Source organism: Macrobrachium rosenbergii, chromosome 32 (genome assembly GCF_040412425.1).
Source record: "Macrobrachium rosenbergii isolate ZJJX-2024 chromosome 32, ASM4041242v1, whole genome shotgun sequence".
NCBI lineage: Eukaryota > Metazoa > Arthropoda > Malacostraca > Decapoda > Palaemonidae > Macrobrachium > Macrobrachium rosenbergii.
Genome location: NC_089772.1, coordinates 7,805,559 through 7,830,929, shown reverse-complemented (window position 1 = coordinate 7,830,929; position 25,371 = coordinate 7,805,559). Strand labels below are relative to the sequence as shown.

At 37.8% G+C, this 25,371-nt stretch overlaps 1 protein-coding gene across 4 annotated transcripts in view; it reads left to right on the top strand.

Moving 5' to 3' along the window:
• The window catches only part of LOC136855637 (calcineurin subunit B type 2), a 217,200-nt gene extending 198,538 nt beyond the window's left edge, over positions 1–18,662 (top strand). For 2 of the 4 annotated variants that reach the window (XM_067132820.1, XM_067132818.1), the window contains 2 exons: positions 1,954–2,075; positions 16,022–18,662. In XM_067132820.1, coding sequence (XP_066988921.1) covers positions 1,954–2,075; positions 16,022–16,192 — 293 coding nt within the window. In that variant the 3' untranslated portion in view covers positions 16,193–18,662. The remainder of the gene's footprint in view (positions 1–1,953; positions 2,076–16,021) is intronic. The other 2 variants (XM_067132819.1, XM_067132817.1) reach the window with 1 other exon arrangement.
• The last annotated feature ends 6,709 nt before the right edge of the window (positions 18,663–25,371 follow it).

Genomic DNA, 25,371 nt, shown 5'->3' with positions numbered 1-25,371 from the left:
AGAATAACAAATTAATAATAAAATCAATAATACTACATAAAATACTAATTGTGTCAAATTTACTTTTATCTCCTCTCTAGTTCACTCTTTTCTTCTGATTCCCCTTTGCTTTATGGCTTTAACAGTTATACATTTTAGTGATTCTTTTGTTCCTACACATATACATACCCTTGGTCTTTACACGGGATTTACTTTCAGCACAAGCTGGAGCCAGCCATTTAACTTAAAACAAGGTGGATATTGATAGTTGGCTACTGATGGAAAGGGAGGAATCCTGGTATGCATTCACTTTACCTTTTGGCCCAGGAAGCGGCATGGGGGGTGGCTACAGGTGGGCCATTTATGTAAAGGCCCCAGGTTTGTATGTTAGGAAAAATACAAATTACCTAAAAAATTTGTCATTTGTTCCTACACATATACAAACGCCCGGTCTTTACATAGGAGAGACATACTCCTTGGTGGGAGGATTCTGAGCAAATCTCTGAACTGATTGGTAGTTCGCCTTACTTGGTGCCTCTTTCCTGTTCACGTAAGATCAAAGGAAGGAGACCCATGCCTCTGATCTGTTGAACATGTGCGATGTTCAGCTGCCAGACTTCTGGGCCTTCGAATAAATGGAGGGTAATGTCATTGATTTAAAGATAGGCTTGGATGGGTTGGATGAACCCATATTGTCAGGGGCAATAAAGCTGAAGATAACCAATGGGTCTATTCATTGTCAGTCCCTCTCTCCCCTTGTTATAGAGAGGGTAGGAGTCGCATCTATTAATCCAAATAGAGCTAGTTTATATACAGGATAATCAGTCATCTATAACACCTGTATGCACTCCCATCCGGTATGTGACAGTTTGCTATCCGACCCTTAGAAGGGTATAAAAGAGAAGGTAGAAGGGCAGTCCCACACACATCCCCCCCTTTTGCAGCCATACACCTTACGCAAGATGCTACTTGTCCTCTGAGCTTGGTGATCTACCTGACTGTTGAGCAGACACCACAGAACCCAAGGAAATAATTTTTGATGAATATATTTGAAGAGCATCATAAGCTCAGAACATCATAAACTGAGCCCATCGTAACTTGGGGACTGCCTGTATGTGTATATTTTTATGGTCTGTCATAGTATATATATATATATATATATATATATATATATATATATATATATATATATATATATATATATATTAAAAGCTTATATCGACAGTTGCTCAGATGCATAAGATAGCCTAGCCATGTGTGCTGCATTTTAATCATTTCCAACACTAAGAGCTTGAGAAAAAGTTGAATTTAAGCAATAATATTTTCATTTCCATATTTCTGTAATAGTAACAGTGATAATGAATTATATATAGGAGTTATCTTTTGTCAGTAATTATTAGTAGTGAGGAACTTACATCATTGACCTTGGTGTTTGTACTTGGTAGCTTAGTATAGGCAGGCAAGCCACTCTTAGAAATTTTTTCCTTCCATTATTTTATTTTTTTACCATATAAAAAGATTGACATAATGGTGTACAGTAATGTGTTTTGAATCATTTCGTACAATATTTAGTCGATCAAGCAGCTAATATGGTACAGTAAACCCCCGTATTCACAGGGGATGCGTACCACACCCCCTGCGAATAGCTAAAATCCCTCTAAAAACACTTAGAACTGCCTATTTGGATAGTTCAGACAAAAAAAAAAAAAAAAGAATCCTTATACCCTTGTATTTTAATAGTTTTATCACAAAAAGTGCATTTAGTCATGAAAATTATATGAAAGTACAGTAATTAGTGAATATTTCTCAGTGAAAAATACTACGAATAATGTGTATATATGTTCCATATAGAAATCCACAAATCGTGAGAACGTGAATACAGGGGTTTACTGTATTTAGGTTACTGATTTTATCACCGCATAGTGCTGAAGTATTTTCCCATTCCTGTGTTAATTTTTCAACCCTTTACAACAGAATTCATCCAGGGTATGTCACAGTTCAGTGTGAAGGGTGACAAAGAGAGCAAGATGAGATTTGCCTTCCGTATATATGACATGGATAATGATGGCTTCATTTCAAATGGGGAACTATTTCAGGTGAGTTGCAGTACCATATCATAATTTATATATGGCTCTTAAATTTCTTGGAATTTTGCTGGTGAAGTAAAATTGTTTTAATACTCTTTTGTAGTAAACTTGACATTTTATATTTATATGCTCTGTAGTTAATAAGGACTAGAAACTTCTTTAGATTATATGCCTTTCATAAATTTGTAGTATTGAAATTATTTTCCCAGTAAAATTTAGTGTAAGCATGCACTTTTCCAAAATTTAGCTTTTGCACTGAATGCTCAATTCCTTTCCTCCTAATGAAACATTGTGATGGTAAGGTACCTAGAAAGTCTTTTGAATAATTGGAATGAATGTGTGCTGGAGGATGTTGGTATGATTGTCGTATATAAAAGGTTAGAGTAGCCTGGATAAAAAATGGTCATCAGGAATAACAACCAAGTTGAAAAGTGACAGGGCTCCAGGTATTTCAGAAATAAGAGGCAATTTTATTTTCAAAGACTCAAAGACATGTTCATTAATCAATTGGTATGGTAGTAAAAGAAATTGGACCTTAAAGTGGGGAAAAAAACTTTACAATAATAATGTAGAAATATGAATTACATGTTGAAATTTTCAAGATCTGACATTGTCAGTCTGATGCTATGTCAAGGAAAGCAGTAACATAGACAATCTTTATAATGTAGGGAACATGTATAGGAAAGTGCCAAGAATTTCCTATTTGAGGTTATATTTACAGAGCTTGGAAAATAAATGGGAAGCATCAAAGAATATTGAGTGTGATAACAAATTAAAATGGATTAAACCCACTGTTGGAGTATGTTTTTCATTTAAAAATTAACACAATTTTTAAGTCCATCTTTGAATTACAGTAGTCGTAATTGATGGGTAACCCCTGTTAACTAGTTCTTAACAAAAATGTTAAATTATCTGATTGTCAACCATCAGTGTCAAGTTGAATTGTCAACCATCAGTGTCAAGTTGAAGTGTTATGACAAGATCACATGCAGATACTGTATTCCTATTAGTGATTATAAAACATCTCTAAAACCCCATTATAATAAATGGCAGAGTATATTGAATAATGAATCTAATAGCAACAAATTAAAACAGATCAAGACCAGTTTTGGGGTATGGAATTCATCATATCAAAAGGAATGACATAATTAATTTTATATACTGTAAATAACATACCAAGTAATTACATAGCTATAGTTTCCTCTTGCACGGCAGCTTAAATTGAAAAATTCGCGGGTAACGCTTCAAAGTTTAGCGCAGATAACTAGTCCCACCCACTCACAAGAATACCAGGAACAACTTAGCAGACAACCTCAGTCTGTTTCTGCCGCACTCCAGTAAACACCAAGTGTTGATGGCAGCTTTGTTCTTAAATTTGCTTGTTGGAAACTGGATCTCGATGAATTATTATCGCTGATTTTGGGTAGTCTTCAAGCCTACAGCTTTCAGGATCAGTATTTTATTGTTTTGTTATTAAGATCTGATTCAAGTTTATCATATTTCGCTAGGCTACAGTAGCAAATTCACAATCAAATGGGTTAACTACCAGTAGCTTAGTTTACTGCACTACCACCTTATCGGTTAATGTAATAAACGTAAACAAAGCATTCATTGCTGAAGCAATATATACGGTAACAAATTACTTTCTGCAAATCTCAATTAGTGTTTGTTATGACTTGCAACATGTCTGTATGATGATACTCTGTGTACTTCAACTATTCTTGGTAAAGGTTAACTTTCCTTTTCCGATTAGCGTACAGTAATAACATAAACATTGTATGCTACCTGCCCGACTGTTTGGTAGTAAATACATATCTAAAAGAAAGTCTGTTATAGGATGGCCCGAGGTAGAGGGTCAAGATACAGATAGCTAAACGTTGGCTTTAATGGTTATAGTGCTGTTACATCTTGCTACAATTGACTGTGCTTCCCCAATCCCAAACCACAACCCCCATGATGCACCAGCCATAAGCAGAGCTTTGACATGCGCGATATAATATGCAAGACTTAATACGTAACAATCTCAATGTTTGATAGGATTTGAGATATGTCTGTATGATGGTAGTCAGCATACTTTGAACTATGTTGGTAAAGATTAACTTTTCTTTTTCCAAGTAGTGTAAAAAAAACTTAATATTGCGTTCCCAACCTTGTTTACCAATTAGCATAATATAACATAAATATTGTGTTCTCTACTGATCGAATATTTTCGGTAATGGATACAGATCTGCAATCTTGAATTATGTTGGCTAGGATTTGAGATATGTTTGCATGATGGTGTTGTGTACTTCATAACATTTGACCATAAAGAATTAATTGAACATCCTATCATTACACTTTCCTTTGTAGAGAACTGAAAAGTGTAATCCTTTGTAGAGAACTGAAAAGTGTAAGGGCAGGAATGCAGTAGGAGAGGATTTTGCTTAATGTTTTGGTTACAATGAGCTATTGCAAGAGGACATTCTCGTCAGCCGAGAACTACACTTTGGTACATATACTAAACAAGATGACACAAATTGTGAAGAGTTCTACATTTTTTTTAGCTCATACTAAGAGCGCCCAGTAGCGCTTACCAGCTCCCAAGCTACTATCTTGCCTGGTACCAACTGCAGAGCACTGGGCACCCACTTTGGAGCATTTTGGCACACACTCTCAGGCGCTAGGCGCCAGTTAATGAGATCCTGGCACCAACTCTCGGGTGCTTGGCGCCAGTTAGATCGTGGTGCCAACTCTCTCCTACTGCTGGCCCTCCGCCTTTTTTTATCCACTTGCTCCTGCGCCTGGCTCTCTTGCTTCCTTCCCGTGCTATTGCCAGTCTTGTGTCAGGGTTAACAGATATTAACCTTGTAATGATAGTGAAGTGTTGTGCTGTGGAGGAGGTGGCCACTCGTCCCTCGATGCTCCTAGACAAAGGTCACTGTCAGACTTCCATGCACCAGGGAGGAGGCAAACTAGAAGTCCAAGTGAGGTCGGGAGGTTTACACACGGGTATTCGCACCCTCAGTCGAGCCTGTTGCCGGTCCCAGGCATCAACAGTCAGCCACTGGAAAGGCATCTTACTGGATGTGTAGTGAATGGGTAGCGATCCGGCCCCTCGGATCTCCTAAACCTAGTACCCGTCAGGCTCCCATGCACCAGGGAGGAGGCATACTGAAGTCCATGGGAGTCCGTAGGGGTTTGCCCCTGGGTAGTTGCCCTCAGTCGAGCCTTCTGTCCACAGGTGTCGAAGGACAGCCATTGAAAAAGCATCCATATAGATGTACTTTCTGAAGTTTTGCTAGCCTTCGGTTAACTCCTTTGCTGCAAACTGCCTCTCGAGTAGCAGACACTCCTGGCTATGCTGCCACGTCGCTACAGGTTAAATGGAGGTATATGGAATGCCAGTATTGACGCTAAGTGGAACATAAGCTCCCGAGCACCTAATAGCACCCGAGCTCCCTATAGCGCCAGAGCTCATCTTCAAATAAAGATTCCAGCAGCAGCTCTCATGCGTCTGGCACTGTACAAATTATTTATAACTAACTCTTTAGCTTGGCGCCTGCCTCTTCTAAGAACAGACTTGTTCTTTTTTGAGCGCAATTTCCAATTGAACGCGTAGCTCCAGTCTTCAAATGGCCGATGATAGTCTCTGATCATTGGATGTCCTTTTTCTGTATCAGACTCCCTCCTTTGAGTACCATACAACCGCTCTTAGGCGGTTTTGTCTCTTTTCAGCCTGTTCCACCTTCGCCTAGAGTTCCAGACAGGCCAAATTGCTCCCTTTTGTGTAATCAATTAGTGTCTTGAAGCACGGTCCTTTGCAGACTGACTTTTGTGTACAAATTTATGAGCTTGTTGAAGAAGGCTGTCACCTCTACAGGGAGTTGGGAGTCTGACTTAGGATTTTTAAGGGAGCGAGACAGTGTTTTTTTGTCCTTCCCTCCCTCTGATGCTTAAACGGAATTAGTCCTGCAGCAGAAGTTGCCACTCCTGGTTGAATTCAAGACCATTGTTACCCATGGCCAGTCTTTTGTGTATCTTATGGACTTTCCAAGTTCCTGTAAGCATGTCAGATATTGGTTTTTAACCAAGTACAGTTCCGCTTATGGTGCCAGTCTGTACGAGGTGTCATTGAGTCCACGCAAGGCATTATCGCACTTAGTTGTCTGGGAGTTCCTGGATATGTAGGACACTTCAGTTCGTGTCCACATACAGGCTCCGAAAGATATCTCAGACCCGTCCTACAAGACTGTTTCTTCAAGTGCAAGAATTCAGACTTTGATATCTATGGCATAAGACTTCATTTCTTCTCGATCCACGCTCACTCCTAGACTGCGGTATTCCTTTAGGCAAGATCACAGTCCTTACTTTTTACATCAGTTCTCACCACCAAGCAACAAGAGGGTTTTTCTATAAATGATAAATAGAATGTTTTTTTTCTAGTCCAACTGGAGTTTCTGGTGGTTGAACTGAGCCGTCAGAAACTCACTCTTAGTCTCGAGTGGACCTTGAATCCCCTGAACTGTCGGGTTATGTGCTTCTGTGGGGCAGGCCAGTCTTGACTGTCTGCATCCTTAAAGGAATCTTCTAGCCTGGGCAACAGACTCCTCTCTGCAAGATCGTTTCAACCTGGACCTCTAAGCTCTTCTACCATTTGCCATGGTCAAGAAAGGGCTGGACAAGTTTTCAGGTTCATAGCAACATAACACTTTCAGCCCCATTCTGGACCATGAATATTGGTTCCTGAACCAGATGTGGTTGTTGGTGGACTCTTCACGACTCCTTCCACAATCTATTGCTACTCAGACAACCTCACTTCAAAAGATACCACTAAAGGGTGGACGACTCTTTTCATGGACAGATTTAGACTCTCTGGGAGCTTGCCTGGAAGAAGTGAACTTTTCAAGCGACTGCGGAGACTGTTGCAAGAAGCAGACAGTATTCTTCTTGCCAAGTACTCCAATCTAAATAGGCAGTCTTCCGTCGACGGTGTAACAGCTATAACATCTCATCTGCGAATTCCTCCTTAGCTCTGATAGCGGAACTCCTCCTATACTGCGAATTCCTCCTTAGCTCTGATAGCGGAACTCCTCCTATACCTGAGGAGTTCCACCTTCAACGGGCATAAAGCAATGCTAGGCTTAGTATGTAAACACAAAGGTCTAGTTTTATCTTCTAACCAAGATCTTAGTGACCCATGAAGTCTTTCAAGACTTCAAAGGCAGAGAGGAGTCTGCTCCATATATTAAATTTGGACATAGCTCTCGAGTGGTTAACGGGCCCCTCTGTCGAGCCTCTCTGTTCCACAACAATTAATTTAACTAGAAAGCTCTGTTCCTTGTAGCCCTAGCAAATGCCTACAGACAAATAAAAGTAAGTATAGCTTAGTTTTACAGACCACTGAGCTGATTAACAGCTCTCCTAGAAGCTGGTTCCTTGTATTAGACTTATTTTTACAAAACCAGGTTACTTAGTGAGCTTATTGTGGAATCCGAACAGACTACATCACCAGAAATAAATTCAACTCTTCATCAGCCCGTAAGGGAGATTCTGCCCATCGGGGAGAGTTCTGCTCAGGGGGAGAGTCTGTGAACAAGATCTGGGCTTTGTCAGTTAAGTGATTGTTGGACGTCCCTGGCTCTGGGAGAGTGAGCGAAATGTCTAGTTTGAGCTTTCAGGTTTTACCTGAAAATGCTTTTAATCAGAAGGCCATCCATATCTACAGTGTCCAGACAAGATCCTGTCTCGCCCTCAGTTTATGAATGCATTGTCCTTCATCTCCAGTGAACTGTGTTGTTTGAGACGCACCCTCAGTTTCAGGAGAAAGATTTGCCTACCTGTTAAAGGAAAGTTAAGACACTAGAATTGCCTCAACCTCATTAGCATTCAGGCACTGTGTGCCCCTGATGCCCAGTCTGCAATCGACCTTCTGGAAGCGTAATTGATCTTCACTTCTCACTTTTCGAAGAAAGTTAAAACTGTGTTAGATTCTTGCAGTGCCTTGTGATCATTATTAGTAACCGGCATGGCATCGCAGAAGGAAGCATAGGATTGCCTCCTATCTATTCATCTTGTAGTAAGGTGCTGAAATTTGTAATAGCCAGGGGGTACAATATACTTGCAGCACACATCGCTGTCAGTGAATGGGTCATGGTCTTTATTTCAGTGTGAATGACAGTCTAATCCGGTTGTATTTATATTGGTGCTGCGCCCAGGGCAAGGGCACTTGTTAAAGTTTTGCTAGTCATTGGATAACTCCTTGAGCTGCATAACTTCCACTGATGCTTTGCTAGCCATCAGAGTACTCCTTGGCTACAAAGCTCCCACTTTAGTAGCAGACACTCCTGGCTACACTGCCACGTTGCTACAGGTTAAGTTGAGCACCAACCTGAGGCAGTATTCTGCTGCAGGCTCTCTTAACTTATAAGGAATAACAAGCATTGTTTCCATTGCTAGCAACTTTTTCTATTTCAAATTCATTAAATATCTTGATGTTTTGGAGTAGAGTATGTCCATGTATCCCACCTTCTGTCAATGTGGGAATCAGCTATGTAATTACTTGGTCAGTTACTTATATAAAAATATTTTTATAATAAAATAGTTCTATATATACTTACCAAGTATACTTGATCGGAGCCCTCCCGCCTCCCCCCTGATGGACATATGGCATAAACAGCTGAGGTTGTCTGCTATTCCTAGTATTTCCGTGAGTGGACGGGACCAGTCATCTGCACTAAACTTTGAAGTGTCACCCGCAAATTTTTTAATTTAAGCTGCCATGCAAGAGGAAACTATAGTTATGTAATTACTTGGTAAGTGTATATAAAACTTTATTTTATTATAAAAATGTCATTTTTGACTTATCTTAGAATTGGTCACTCTTGTTTGAGCCATGGATATTTGATGAATAGCCCACATGGTGCACTCCCTGTATATACGCAATGTAAAGAAACACCTACACTTAAAACATTTATTGTGTAAGTGTGCAAAATATAATCAACAGTGAATGCCTGAAGGTTTGGAAACAATGAAAATTTGTTAAATCTCCATTTTCAATTTACTCAAATATAAAATTTTTTAAAATTTGCAATTAATAAAATTTAACTTTATTATTATTACTGTATTAAAGACAGATCCTTCAACCCAGCCATGTGAGAGCTACTTTCAGTCCCAACAAGCAGCTGTGGCCTTTGCTTGTGTCTGTCACTATTAAAGGTTCCATCTTCTCCAATTTTGGGAGTGTAGTGTAGTGTACGAGGGAGATATTTGGAAGTCAGTCTCTACTAATGTCAGTTTGTAGATAGCATGGGGGCCATAGCTGATTCATGGTATCTTTTTGACATTCACTTGAATTTTTATTTTATATTTATCTTATTCTTTATTTTCACTTTTTCCTTCCTGCTCCCCCAGAGTAAAATTTGAAAAGTAGGTCGATATGGAAGGTAATGTTAGTGGCCTTCTCCTGCACTTTTCTGACACCAGCAACAAGTCTGGCTTGGGAAAGGTTGCAACTCAACTTCTCTAAAAATGCGACTAAGGGGTAATGGGTAGATAAAAGTTCTGGTGGTACTCATGATACTACAGGGTGCTTTTGCTTCTCACACTTCAAGATACCAATTATGTTTAGAAGAATGCATTGTACCTACACGAATGCAAACTCTCGGTCTTTACATATGGGATTAACATTCAGCGAGCTAGAAGTCCGGCCGTTAAACTTCTGCACGGTTGGTAGGGGCAGACGCACCACCCACCCAGTTGGCATACATTCAGATCTACACAGTTTTACTTTTGGCCGCAGTCTCAACGAGATGTGCATTCCTTTCTCTGTCCTGCCATTCGACTTTCTCTTCTGTGTTTGAATTTATAATACTGTATATTGTTTATATTTTTTTATTATACTTTGCATATATTGATATATTTAAACATTCTATTATGTTTTTCTATGTCTATAATAATATATTCACTTATTCTTGCTACAAAGTCTGTATAAGTTGGGAGATCTTCTCTCTATCATTTTACTTATTTTTTTGTGTTGCCTTTTCATGTTTACGCAGACCCAACACCTATCTCAATGGTGTTTGTTTTGTGTATTCTGTTTTCATGAACAAACAGTGTTTTTATTTTTGACAACACAATTTCTTGAAATGTTGTAATGCATTAGTCTTTCAGATGTTGTGTAGATTGAGAGGATAGAGACAAAGCAGGTTTTTCATGTTTCCAGGCAAGGGTTTCGTATTCAGTTCATATAAAGATACTTCTTGCTTAAACCTAGCAAGTTTTTCCTCTCTCCCTCAACACAGATGTTGATGTCGCAAGATCTTTGGCCATGCGTTTGGTCCTGATGTGCTCTCCAGGACCAGTGGGAGTTCCTGTCTATGGTTCCTGTCCTTCTTTCTTGCCCCGTCTCTTTGTGGGGGGGTGAGTCGAAGGCTTGTTCCCTTCCCCTCTGAATGTCGTTCTTGGCCTCATGAGCAGTGGAGGGTTTTGCCAAGAAGCATCAGAGGATGAAGAAGACGACATCTTGGAAGGGGTTTTCTCCTCCTTCAATGGCCGCTTCTCAGTCTCCATCTGGTTCTTTCTATGCATTCTTCCTCCAGTTGCTGCCTCTTCCTTGGAAGATTTTACCCCTTCCCATTTTTCCATAGTTTCGACTTAAGAGTTTTGGGTGAGGGGTTAGGAGATATTTCCTCTCTGGGTGGGGAGGTTTCCCACTTGTCAGGAAAGAGGCAATGTTATCTTTCAGTGGCCTATTATTCCATGTCCTGTTCATGGGAACAAGGATTACCAGGTTCCAACTGACCCAGCAGGCAGGTAAAATACAGTTCTGTTGACAGGCTTGCACTGTGAGTTCTGCAATAATTGACTTCTCAAAGAGATCATGATTGAAGGGAAGAACGTGACAGCAAGTTGACATTGGGGAGTGACTTCCAGGATAGTGGTAGGGGTTAGAATGGAGAGGAGGTAGAGCTGTGCCACCTGAAATTTTGCCCAAAGCTTCACCAAACTGTTGGGTATCCGCATCCATCAGGAGTTTTACCCATTTGGACAAGTCACTGTGGCCTTGCCTATGTAAAGTTACCAGACCTATATGGTCAGCATACCATAATTTCCAGTAAAACCAAAAAAGGCAACTTCCGAGTGCTTTGGTTGCCTTAGGAGCTAGAAGGATGACCATCTCCCTAGGAAGTTTCTGCATCCCACCTGAAAAACAGACCAATCGCCATTCCTTATTGGGGAAGTCAGTTCTGTCCAATATCCCTATGTTCCTCCCCAATTATTATCTTTCATTCATTAAAAAAGTTTACCATTTTGTTTCATTCATTAAAAAAGTATTTACAGTACTGGAATCAGGAACAGGTAGGTGTTCTTACCAGCCTGGAGTGGTCAAAGTTTGAATTGATCAAGTGTTGAGACCAGTCAGAACTACTGGAGCAGAGGGTACATCTCTCTGAGAGTCAAGGTCTGATTCTAATGAGGTTGTATGAGATCGATTCAACTTCTTCATGGCCTTAGCCTTTTTGTTAGCATGCTCCAAAGACCTACCTTTTCAGCAAGAGTACCTATCTCCACAGGTGGCTTCAAAGACTTTTTGTCTCTTCTGAGGGCTGAAAATGTCTTGGTAACAATGACCAATTTGGTATCAAAGACTGCCCTGAAGTTCTGACAGGAATTTTCAATAGCATCCTGAATATGGTGACACTATCAAGGACCTTGATATGTTGCAAGATCTCCTTAAGGAACTTCTTCCTAAGCTACAGCCTGGTATCCACATGAATCTCCATGCAAATGATTTGGGCTGGGGCAGCTGCATTGCTGCTACCCTGCAAATAGTGTTCCTTGGATGAAGGACTAGGAACCATAGGAGGGATATGAATGGAACAGGAATATCAAGTTGAGGACTGGAACCCCTGTTTGGGTCCTGAACATCACACTGTTGCATGGGAGAGCCTAGATCCCCCTTCCATGATCTAGGCCTCATGCAAGAAAAAAATGGAGGGTGGGGTAGGGAGGGGGTTCCCTATAAGGGGCCTCCTCAATATCAGATTTTTTTTATGGGAGAGCTTAGATCTCCTTAAGGGAGCTCCTTATTGTGTAAGTAAAAAGGGCAGTCCCCCTAGCCCCGCTGGGTTCAGTAAGGAGAGCTCAGTGGCTTGTTAACCAAGCAACTCAGCTCTCCTGTATTTTGGGCATCTCCCAATTAATGACACTACTCCACTGGAGAAGTCATACAAAGAGGTCATGGATTTAGATATCTGGGCATATTTGACAGAGCGTGGAATTTGCTCAGGGTGAGGCGGGAATATTCTGCTATAGTTTACTAGAAAGATGTGTTCTCTTCTCCCCACACCCCTACTGAATCCTTGAACCCATAGGCTTGCTTCCAGAAGCATGTTTCATACTTTGCTCATGTTCAGCAACCACCCAGATTCATCTTTATGCATGAAAGAGCTGTGTCTGTGGCAGGTGTTGTGTCAGCCCCACAGGCAAAAAGCAGATTACGCAGTTTGTAGTAGAACAAGTGACATTGGGTCTTGCTTAAATGGAATCCCTTGGGTGAGGAAAAAATAAAATACCGTAAGAAATAGTTGGCTGCAGGCCACGTAAATTCATCAGATTAGTAGAATGCACACTACCGTTACGGAGGAATATAAGAAATAGATCCATATGATTAATGAAGGATTGGGCACACTCATATAACCCATCAGTTTATTTTAGAAGGAAGCAGCCCTCCAGTGTACTTCCTGTGACAAGACTCTAACATTGGAGTACATTCTGGTGGTCTGCCCCCAGGTATTTTAACCAGAGAGACCCAGATATTTTAACCAAAGGGAAAGATATTTCCAAGGTAAATTCCTCTTGGATATTTTGGGAGATGAAGCAGATATTTCTTCTATCAACTCTTTTAAAGTGTATACAAATCTTTATTGACATTTAATTTTTTTCTTAATATATATATATCATACTGTACAGATTTTTAATGACTTTTTCATATTGTTATTTTATTTATTGTCACTTCACTTAATTTTATTTACTAATCATTTCCTTCGCTAATTCATTCACCTTAATATAATTTATTTACTCTTCATTACGCCACTGAATGCCTGGGCTTTTGCCCAAAATATCATAATCCATCCATCCTGTGATTGATGAGAACTAAATTAAAATCTCTCATGAAAAATGCCAATATTAAAATTAATAGGAATCCCCACTGTAATAAAAATTCAGTAAAAGTGCTTTCTTTGTACAGTATTGAGGTTTAAAAGTTACGAAAAGTACTCTTGAACTATAAGTGAAACAGCAAAGGATATGCACTCGGGGTGTGTTCTGGCAAAGCTGAGCTTTTATTTTAATGTGAAGCAGGAATTTTACTACAAAACATCATTCCATAGTGAAAATCTAGAAAGGAATCAAGAGATGATAAAACAATTGTGCATAATCTATTAATGTAAACTAGACAGATTTGCTCCATGGGCAAAACAAAATTTGTATTTTGATATGAAAGAGAGGAATATTAATAGAAACAATATTCTCTCGGAAATTTAACCCTTTCATACCAGCAGGTATCCTGTGATGAGCAAAAATGGCATAGAGGCAAAGCGGGTTGTCATATAGTAATCATTATTTCGTGCCATGATATTCAAACCAATTTGCAGAAAACATTCAAATTACTTGAATGGGTCTTAAATGGCTATATGGCAACATTCACAACTTACCTGGACTTGATATTTCATGGGGGAATGTACTATACCTCCTCATCCCAGTGCATGTCATGTATATTTGCCCGTAAATACAAGGATTGTTGCTGGTTTTAGTTCTTATATTTTACAGTAGTATGTCAGATGTAATAGTAATTTTGCAAAGTAAAGTGCAAAAAATATTAGAGCATATGTAACTCACTAATAAGCACTACATATCCCCATTCCAGTGCATCTTGTAAATATTTGTCTCCATGTATGTACTACAGGAATGTTGCTAATTTTAGTTCATATCTTTTTCGATACTATGTGGGCTGTAATTGTAATTTTGCAAAGTAAAAAAGAATACTAGAAAGAATACGTATAACTTGTTGAAATCAGTGTATTTTATGAGTGCCTTGGAAAAGAGGCTTTGCACATGGATGGTAAAAACTTTGCTGTGGAAGGTACAGAAAATTTTGTACAATTTTTTGTTCTAAACCAGGTGCATTTGTGTATATTTCTCTTCCCTGTGATTTTTTTTTTTTTTTATTGGCCAACCTTAAAGCTTGCCTGGTATTGTTAATTTACACAAGTACTGTTACCTGGCCTGTAAAGGTTGAGAAAGTTGCAATATCTCAGCAATAAAGTACTTCACAACGAAAATAATCTCGGAACCAGCAATAAAGTACTTCACAACGAAAATAATCTCTGAACCAAACAGTGGTGCATACATCTGTGGAAAAAGGTTGAACTGTAATCTTCCAGGCATAGTAGTTGCTGTAAGGCAAGGTAGAGCCTTACTGCCAGAAGTCTATTTATACTCCATCACTGCACCAACAGTGGCACTATACCAGCCTATGTAAGCTTTGAGAGACTTATTGATACTAGTTGTTCAGTCGCCCCCAGTAGGATCATAAGGGTAAGCAGTTCCTGTACAATCAAAAACTCTATATTAAAATTTTGCCTAGTTTCATGCAGCGACAGGTAAAGGAATGTCAGTGAATCTTGCTGTGTGAAGTCAAACATTGGTAGTGTTACAACTTAAGCCTTGGACTTTATGCTTTTATAATTAAAGAAAATAGTGATAAGGAATTATTTAGTTTATATTGTTTTATATGTTTGCATTTAGTTTGTCTGAAGTTACAATCAGGTTATCCCAAATTACCCGGTTCCTTTCTACCTTTAATCATTTGTTGGTTCTTGTTTCTTTTATTTACTTTTTTACCAATCTTGTAAACTGTCTCGTTGGTGCCATGAGGATGTGAACAAACATACAGAACACTTGGTACTGAACTTTGCCTGTTATTTTCTGTTGTACTGTATTTGCTTATACTAAAATCTTGTGTATCTTCTATGGTGTTTTTAGAACACTTACATGTGTGTATTCATAATATAAATATATCTTTCTATGCATTTATTAACTTTTGAAGATTTAAACAAGGCCTAAGTTCTCCTTTTTAATCCAGTGTTATTATTTTCAGAAAGATTTTTAATACTGTTTATGACTATGTGCATCGTTTTCTACCTTTGTATTGTATAAAATTTGTGGCTTTCTCTCTAACATCATCATACAGGCACCTTTGGACTATTAGGCAAACATTAATCCTCAACCATACTTCTCACATAATTTGTGGTGTGTATTATAACAATGAGAAAATGGTGCTTCAGAGAAATAATACAATTTTGCAAAATTTTATTACATATAAGGAAATCTCCCTTTTACTTCATAAATAATGAGCATTCGAAACACCAGAGTAACTTTTCTCTGTTGAATAGTTTTAGGATTTATAAAAAAAAAATTTATTCGTTGAAAGTCAGGTTGTTCTGTTTGATATTTATATGTTGCAAGTCTGGTGGTTTGATTCTTTTGTATGCTGGAGGTGGGTGAAAGCGAATTTAGCTTTGTAAGAAAGCAGTAAACATGGAAATAGATAGGCCCAGAAGAACTGAAATAATTATGATGATGCATGTAAATTATAATTAAAGAATTTCAAGAGAGAGTAAGAACTACATTTATACACACAATCCAGTCCTCAACACTGATGGTATGAAGTTGTGTAAAATGTAATCACAAGTATAAGTAATCACTTAACCACTGCAATGAGAACATTTAAGAGGGAGAAATATTTTCCCTTTCCAAATTTTTTCCTTAATGTAACTATTAGGGTGCTAGTGAAAAATACCCTATCTTCCCCACTGCTATAGTCAGTCTTATTTTTAAAGTGGAACCACAAAATTATCTCGCTTAGTATAAGCCTTGTAACATAAGGAAACTATATCTTAACTTTTTTTTTACAGGTATTAAAAATGATGGTTGGGAATAACTTGAAAGATACTCAGCTTCAGCAAATAGTTGACAAAACTATCCTCTTTGCTGACAAAGATGAAGATGGCAAAATCAGCTTTGATGAGTTTTGTGCAGTAGTTGGTAATACAGATGTCCACAAAAAGATGGTGGTTGATGTGTAGATCATGTATAATATGGTTGTTGAATTTGGGTGCCACTGGCCTAAGGTGCAACTTACTGTTATCTCTTCTTTAGATATGTCATTGTAATAGGTCATTTTTTAATGAAGGCATTTTGTCCTTCTGGTTTATTCTTCCCATTGGTAAGAATGGAGAAGCACATTTTGATACTCAAGTGAAGGTACATATTGTTTTTTATCATGGCTAAGTCTAAGCTGTATGATAAAATACATATTTTTATCCCCGCGATTCATATGCCCTTGTATATTTTGTATCAGAATAATAGTTCACTTATCGTGTAAAGAGAATTGTCTTTGTATTGCTTTTTTTTCTATGTCTCTATCTTGATGTAATCTCAGAGACCTTGGCTTCTCTGCTTCAAAGTAGGGTCAGGATTTCCAAGACTTGTTTTACAAGTGCTGGCCAGGAAGCCTTTTTTTTTTTTTTTTTTTTTTTTTTTCCGTGTGTGTGTGTCTATTTAACTGCAATTTTCTAACTTCACCAACTGACCAGGGCTTAAGTGGCACATTGAGAAATATTTAAGACTTGATATTCTCTCCATGTTTGAGCTTATGTATGAAGTGTTAATGCATTTGATCTCATGTTTTTAATCCCGCCCCCTCCCTGCATCACATCTGTATAGCATGAATATCATATTATTTCCAGAGATGACTCATCTATTGTAAGTCTCCAATAAGACTAATAAATTTCTTCACTTCATACATGCATCACTATAGTTTTGTTATATATTTGTAAACCAGCATGCTACTTCCATTAAGTAGCAGTGCTTGACTTTTTCTATTTATGTATTGTGCATAATGTGTAAGGGTTTTGAAAAAGGCTGATATCCTGCATGGGATTAGAAATAATTTTTATATATATTTAGGCCTTCATCTTAATTTTCTGGACGTAAGTAAAAAATTTCAATGTTGGTTGACCTATATTATTTTCATATCTGCCTGTGATGGCTTCTCAATCACTAAGCTTGTTGTACAGTGATTATAGGTCAACTCTTAAAAGTTTCAGTGTATAATTATATTGGATTGCTGTTATTGAAACTAGATATTTTGAATGTTCAATCAAGAAATTTTGTAGTTAACACCTCAGATTAAGGATAATTTCAACTTTGGTGACATGTCTTCGCTTTTCTACATAAAACTTTTGAAATTTAGCTAGAGTCTTGATTTTAGTACTTTTGAAAGAGATTGGTATACAGTATAGCCTAGAATAGTTTTCTTACTATCTGATGAGTGAGAAAGAGCTAAGATATATATATACACATATTTAATGTTTTACATATATGTATATATATGCATACATATATATAGGTATATATATATATTTATTATTACTATAAGTATAAACACAATAATTCTTGAAATTACCAAACTACCAGTGTACAGATATGTGGAGTTCAAACACTAAATTGATTATGAAATAGCATACATATACTGTATTATATGAACTTACAAAAGAGGCCAGATAGAATGAGCTGTTCATCACAATGGTGTGCAATATGTATGTGCTCAGGTGGAGGCCCTGTGCAGTGCTTCAGCTAGTCAAGGTGTTCAGTTGATAAAGGCCAGAAGTCCTGTACTACCGTTGCTACTGTTGCTAGGATGTTAAGATTAGGCAATCAGAAATATCCAACTTTTACACTTTACAAAGATGTCTGTTATTATTACACTTTGTAGGTTGTTGGTTCATTATTGCATAATTTAAGGAAATGAACAAAAGGTCAGTGGGTTTGTCTGTAGGAAGACCACATTTAAATGATTGGCAAAGTCTGTAAGGAAGGTATTTAATTAATGATAGCCTCCACTACCCTCCTAATAATGTACTGTTACATATTTCTTTGAGCGACTGTACTTATTGGAATTAACTTAGATTTGCATACATATTTGTGTAAAATTTGATATTTGATAAGATTATGTACAACAGAATTCAATAGATTCTTTGTATGAGAGAATTGGAAATTTTTAACTATGAAGACTGGGATGATATTATTTAAGACTTGTTTGACCAGCAGGTAATTTCAGAAGTTTCTAAATTTAATAATAGGCTTTTCTTATGATTCTATGTGAATTTTACCTTTATTTAGAAATGCAAACCTTTTAAGTGTTCAGTGTCCCATTGCAAGTAAGTGTCCATATTCTGTGACATTTGTAGATAGTTGTTGAGGGGTTGGCAGAAAGGCACATCCCTATTTTGGGCATCATTTTGATATCTTTGAAGTTTTATTTATTATCTTTAAATAAGACTTATAGTGTCAGGATATGAGGTCCATTAGAAATGTACCTTTTTGGACTACCCCGAATTTCTACATTTCCTTTATGCTCAGAATTACTACCTTGTTATTATATGACCCTTGTTGATTTCATAATATTTTAAATGAATTAATATATTTATTGGTATGTGAATGCAAGAATATTCTTATTTTGTGGATGCATAAATAAAGTTTTCCTACCTTAAATTTTATTTAATTGTAGCAACCATTATTGAAATATATGACCATAATTGTAACCTTTATTGAAATGTGACCATATACAATGTAGTATAGAAAATGTCATCGAAATGTAGTAAACAGTTCTTTAACGTCGTTTAAAGATCATTTTATGAATATATTATTTTTTTATGACCCTGGTAAAAAATTTACACTGCAGTCAAGGACTAAAGGGAAAGTATGAACATTCCAAGAAATCATCACTGCAAAGTTGTCATCAGTATCCAAAAGGAGAAAAATTTTCCCAGTAGCTGCACTTTTTCTTTAGCATTACATTCAACAATACACAATGAACACTGTAATGTCAAAAGCTGTTAATTGCTACACTGAATGATAAGACTGAAATTTTATGAAAAGCACAAAAGTTTGAATGGAACATCACAGACAATCAATATACTGAGGATCATTTTCCAATTTTAATTCCACTTCTATGGGATAATCCCACAAAGTATTCAAAATAGAGAACAATAATTGGCAATGTATTTTCTTTGATATACAAAAAGCCAAAGTTACCACATGGAGGTGCTGAACATTATGGATACTAAAATAATGTCATTTGCCAAATTGACTGAAAACTAACAGATCGTACCTTTCAAGTATGGACTGATGATGTTTATTCAGAGACTATCAAAGAGTTCACCAGAGAAGTGTTCTTAGCAGCACCCTCATAACACCAGCAATAAATGACATCAGTAGTCAACAACCAATCGGGAAAAAAAATTTACATTATGCTACATGCTACACAGTGCTAAACACAAGACATACTGAACGTATTATCAATAACGCTCTTGAAAATAAACACCTGAACCTTATCAGTAGGTTAATAATTCTTCACAGAAAAGACCACAGCAGTTGTGATTTATAAAAATGTAATACCGAGTAGAGATCAACACAACCACAAGTTAAACAGCATAATTGTAGGCTCAAGTTTTGATGCACACCTGGACTAAGCCCATACATCTTATACATAAGTAAACTGCAAAAATCCATTAATTTGATCAAGAAATCTCCCACAAACTGGGAAGCTGACAGACCAATCCTGACCTTGCTGTACCAAGCCACTGTTATGTCTATTGTGGACTATGGATGTCATATAGTTCAGTCTGAGAAAACTTGGAAAAGTCTGGGTCCAATTTATAGCAGATTCAGAATATAGGGTACCACAAACTTTAAAAATGGTGAACCATCTTGAGTAGTTCTTCAGTGTCTTGTTAGTAATAATGGCAAGCATTGTGCAAATACAAACAAATGACTCGCCAACAAAAACGCATTTTGATCAAAGAAATGTTTACTTTATAAATGATTGCTTGGCACCATTTCAAGTTAAGTGGCATTATATATTTTCCTCCACTGGCTACCTCCTTGGACTTTGCATGAAATATGAATATATACACAATTCAAATATTTGGCAAAAAACCGTAGAAATACCCCAAAATATAAAAATGTGCAAATAAAGATATAAAATGTAAAGATTCACACTACTAAATTATATACACTGATGGGTCCAAATCTCCACTGGACATGGGATTTGCAGCCATATCACCCAACAAAACATACCAATTTTCCTTACCCAACAATGCTTCCGTTTTCACAGCAGAATTAGTGCTAAAGGATCAGCCATGAAAATTATTAAGATATACCATTACATAAATCTTTAAATTTTGGCAACTAGAAGTGCTATAGAAATCCTTTAGAACTAGTATAAGCAGAAAAATACCTTTGCAACAAATAAAACTTTCACTTCACAAATTATACAAGATGGTAAAAATGTTGTAATATGTTAAGATGTTAAAGAAAATGAAGCAGCCTCAGTTGCTACTGCTATGACAAGATCATAAGTAGATAGTCGTAGTAGTGATTATGTAACTTTTCCCCATTACAACCAACAAATGGCAGAATATACGAAACACTGAACCTGACAATAACAAAATTGAAATAAATAAAAACCACCAAATGACCCAATCCCTGTAATGCTGACAGTTAAACATTTTGTGTGAAAGTAAAAATCATAATCAACAACTAATGTCAAGATTTGGAAACAAGTCTGAAAGAAATTTTGTCAGAATCTCCATGTTTCAATAAACCCAACAAAAAACTTTCAAAAAGGCTGTAACTTATAAAATAAAATCTAAATTTTATCATTAATAAAGAAACCCTTCAGGCTAGCTCTCTGAAAGAGTGATCTGGTTAAACTTCTTTATTATTGTAATAATATGTATCAAACATTTTAGACTAAAATTACTAGCTGGACAGTCAAGTCCACGAAAACTAAACTGCAATGTGTGTTCATAATAAAATCACAGATATCACATGGAAGATGTCTTCTTTAAAATATTCTGTTATAACATTACATGTTCCAGGCAATAATCTTTTAACCATTTTTAATATATATAACCAGCCGAGTTATGATTACGTACAATATACTAAATTTACAAAATACAGTCAATTTTTGCTACAACCATCGATACTACTTGGTAACGTCAAGGCACACACCCCCATGTGGAATTCAAAATGCAAAGAAATTTGATATTTAATTGATAACATCTCACGTTTAAATAAAAATGATACAAACACTTAGTTGTCTAACATTCACAGGGTTATGTCAACAGTTGATTTAACATATCTCTATGCTCAATTACTATAAAAGGGCATATCTTTGTTAATTCATAGTCTAGTGGCCGTCATCCAATAATAATGTCTGCACAAAATTCATCAAATAATATCAGCAAAAATTCCTCTGTGGTCTGAAAAATTATCAGAACTAACTGACGAAGAGCAAATACCTTTTTAAAACTTTCGTTCTCTCAAAAATAACAAAATTATGAAAATCATAAATTTTACGATCTCTATCAAAACACTAAAACTAATGTATAATCGGGTGATGCACGTGTGAAGAGAGGCCCTTTGGTGTGCCCTTTTGGTTTTCTCATGGTGAAATATTAAGCTTAATCACAAACCAAACCACAATCATTTTCACTTTAGTCTTTCGTAATTTGTTAATGTGGCTTGACACTAGTTGATGGTGTCTTTTACTTCCAGCTAACACCAAAATAAATTCCTTTTAACTGAAGTACGATTTTCTTCCTTCTGCTTGAGACGACTGGAGTACTTTCAGGGTTTTTTTTTTTTCCAGGAATTCTTTCTGCCCTCTGTCTGCCTGCCCCCTCTGCTCTAATGCTCTTTTCTACCCTTACCCTTTATATATAGTTATACCAATTCTCAATTCCCTTCCTCACTTGTGTTACCACAAGTAGACAAAAGATCTATTTACAGAAAACATTACATAATCTTAGTCAACTCGAGCAGTGTGGAAATATCTTGAATAACCAGATTGTGTAAAACCTCTAACCTCTACAAAAATCGTACGTGCATATATGCGAGTGGATTGCTGTAGATCTGTATTAGAAATTCCATAACATAAAAGTACAGAAAGAATCTCTGTACTGCAAATATTATCACTAAACACTTCTTTATGATGGTATACAGTAGTAACTGCACTTGTCCTTTTGAGTCCCTACTTGCAAAAGCAACCGGAAATATGCCAGCAGAAAACTTGCAGTAGTATGCCTTCTAGTCCTTCAATTGATGCATCCATCCTCACAATGAATGTCCAATCAAAGTCTGGTACTTCTATCATCGATACATTTCCTAAAGCCTACTTTCAGTCCCTTTGTTCGAGATTCATTCCACTCCATTTTGTGTGGTCATCCCTTCTTCACTAGGTCGGTAAAATGTGCTGAGAGACTTGCTGCTGCTACTGTCAAACCTAGGAATGATCTGGCTGAAGTCTTAGTCCTTGTTGACATGCTTCCTGGATCTTCATCAGCTTCGCTTCGTCCATGGCTATCCTGTTACAGATGACTTTGTATCCTAGTCATTCCTCTTTGCTGTGTCTGATGCAATACCTGAAGGTTGGATAGCGAGTCCTGCTTCCCTAACTTTCTGCAATAGATTTTAAGTCCTCAAAGTATTCTTCCCACACTGATGCATGAGTTAAAACCTAGTCCACAAAATGGTCAGTGCTCTTGACAGCTAGCATCTTCCTCATCACCCTGTTGAAAATTGTTGCCAGTTCATTAATCTAAAAGGTACACTCTTGAACTGGTAACATTTGCTTGATGCTGTGAAATCTGTCTTCTTTGATGCTTCTGCCAACACCCCTTTCTCAAGTCCATGCAGGTGAAAAATCTGTCATTATGAAGTTTTACCCTCACAGTCTCAAGACATTTCTTTGGTTTATTAAGTTGACAGTAATCCATGCACAATCTGTTTAATCTACCTTCTCTTTCACCATTATTACTGGTGAGTAGTATGCAGACTGACTATTTGATAATTCCCATTTTGAATATCACTTTTCCCAGGATCAGTTCCCTAATAGCATTTGAATGAGGTGTTCTACCAATGAAGCCCTTCCTGATTGCTGGTTAAGATCTCTTGGTATTCCCCCAGCCACCACAATACCTGCTGCTTCTGCCGTTTGCTTACATCACCACTAATGTTGGCATAGCAGCTCATCTCTTACTCCTTTCGTGGTCAAAGTTCCAAACAACCCTCATCTGAAATTACTTGGTCCTCTTCAGCTTCCTCCTCATTGACAGTCACACTAAGCTATCTGTCTTCTTCAGTGACAGCTGCTGCAGCTTCTTTCACTTCCCTCTCATTGCAACCAATCAGGATGTTTGCTGGCAGTCTTCAAATCTCCACCAACTTTACTCTTGTAGTCCATGCGATTAACCATCTCCTTGGCTTTTTATGGCCCTTTCCACTGCAGCATCAGCTTGTTTGCCCTCTCCTACTCTGAACTGACAGTCTTGGGTCCCCCTGACGTAGTGATGCTTCTGGCATCCCTGTTTTGCATATGGAATCTCTCTTGCTAATCAACAGGCCTCTTCCAGGCAATTCCTCAGCTCCACCATGTACTGGCAGGGGATTGTACAATTCATCCTCACAGTCTTAAGAATCTACAATGGTCTTCTCATAGTCCTTTCACACAGTAGCTTTAGCAGTGAAAATCAGTGCTCGAATGTGGTACTCTCGATATGCAAACAGGATCACTGGCAGATTCTGATCCCAGTCCTTCTGTCTCTTGACACATTCTCAGCATAGATTTCAGCACATCACTGATCCTTCCACTCCCAGTCCTTCTGTCTCTTGACACATTCTCAGTATAGATTTCAGCACATCACTGATCCTTCCACTCAACATTTAAGAGTTGTAAACAGTTGCTTGGTGCTCACCAGATGGCTCAGGAGTAAAATGGGTACCTCACTTGCTGAGCATTTCCTTGAGGATTCCCACCCAGCTGAACACCTCACATGCTGTAGTACCTCTGTTATTGCTCTATCTGTATCTTAGGGAATGCTACTGCCTCTGAGTATCTTGTAGCAAAGTCGACCACCACTGGGACGTATCTGTTGCTCTCCTCCAACACTAGTAATACTGGGCCAATCAGGTTTACAGGTACTCTCTTAAACTCAATACAGTCTTTTTGAAAATGTTGCAGGATTTGCAAAATCTGGTGACATCTGCAACCACTCTTGGCCAATGAAAACTGCTGGTTATATGGTCAACAATCTTCTTAGCCCCATGATAACTTCCAACAATCAACTCATGGGCCAGCTTCATCACTTAGGCTTGATATATCTTCGGCACCATAATTTGTTTCACTTCTCCAGCCATGTGTTTGTTTCGCTCTTGCCTATGACTCAGCTAAACTGGGATCCTCCCGCTGGGTTTCTTTCAGTTCCTCCGTTCCTATATGTTGCGTGTGAGAAGTTACTGCCAGTGGTTTGATGCTGGGCTTCTCCCACTTAACTTTGGCTCCGGTTACAACCAAATCATTTCCTACATCCCTATCCTCTGGCTCATCATTTAGTTGTCTGTCCCTGTGGCTTTCTCGACCACGAGTGTGCAAATTCTCACATTCTCCCACCAACAAAAACAGTGTAATGACTTTGCACATGAAAATGATAACTAAACAACTAAACTGCTGAATACATAACTATGATGGGAGGAAGCAAGAAGTCAATTATTTTTTGAGGTTAACACACCACCTGTGCATTTTGTTCTTGCAAGCAGTGGCAGCCCCTCTTGTTGGATGTGCTCCTGTATCAGATACACAGTCTACCTGGTGAGGTATCCCTGCATCAGGAACATTAGGTTGTGAACCAGATGGTTCACTTTCCTCACCCTCTTGAGATGAATCTGCATCAAACTGATTGTGTGTGGGTGAGAGAAAGCTCCATAGAAAAAAAGGATTGATGGGATGATGTGCTACAATACCATCGCCCCATTTGAGTTTTAAGCTTCTAACATTGTGGTCATGTCCTACTACAAGTTCTAAAACTCGACCCAGTAACCTGTAAGGCCTAGTTTTATTGAGCATTTTTACAAGGACTATATGCCCAGCACTGATTTTGTTTCCCCAGTTATGTTGATGTAAGTCTTTACATTGTTCTCCTAGACTAAGGAGACAGATTCATACCATAATTCTCTAAAATGATCAAACATTTCACCTCTGGAGGATAATTTTGCAATGAAGAATCTCTAGAAGGTGGGGGGGTGTCAATTCCATAAGTAATTATCATCTGGTTCTCTTTAACAGCAAATGGGAATTGGCATTGTGTCTAAGAAAACAATTGGGAGTAACAGCCTCTAGGTTGTTTTCAGATGAGCCATA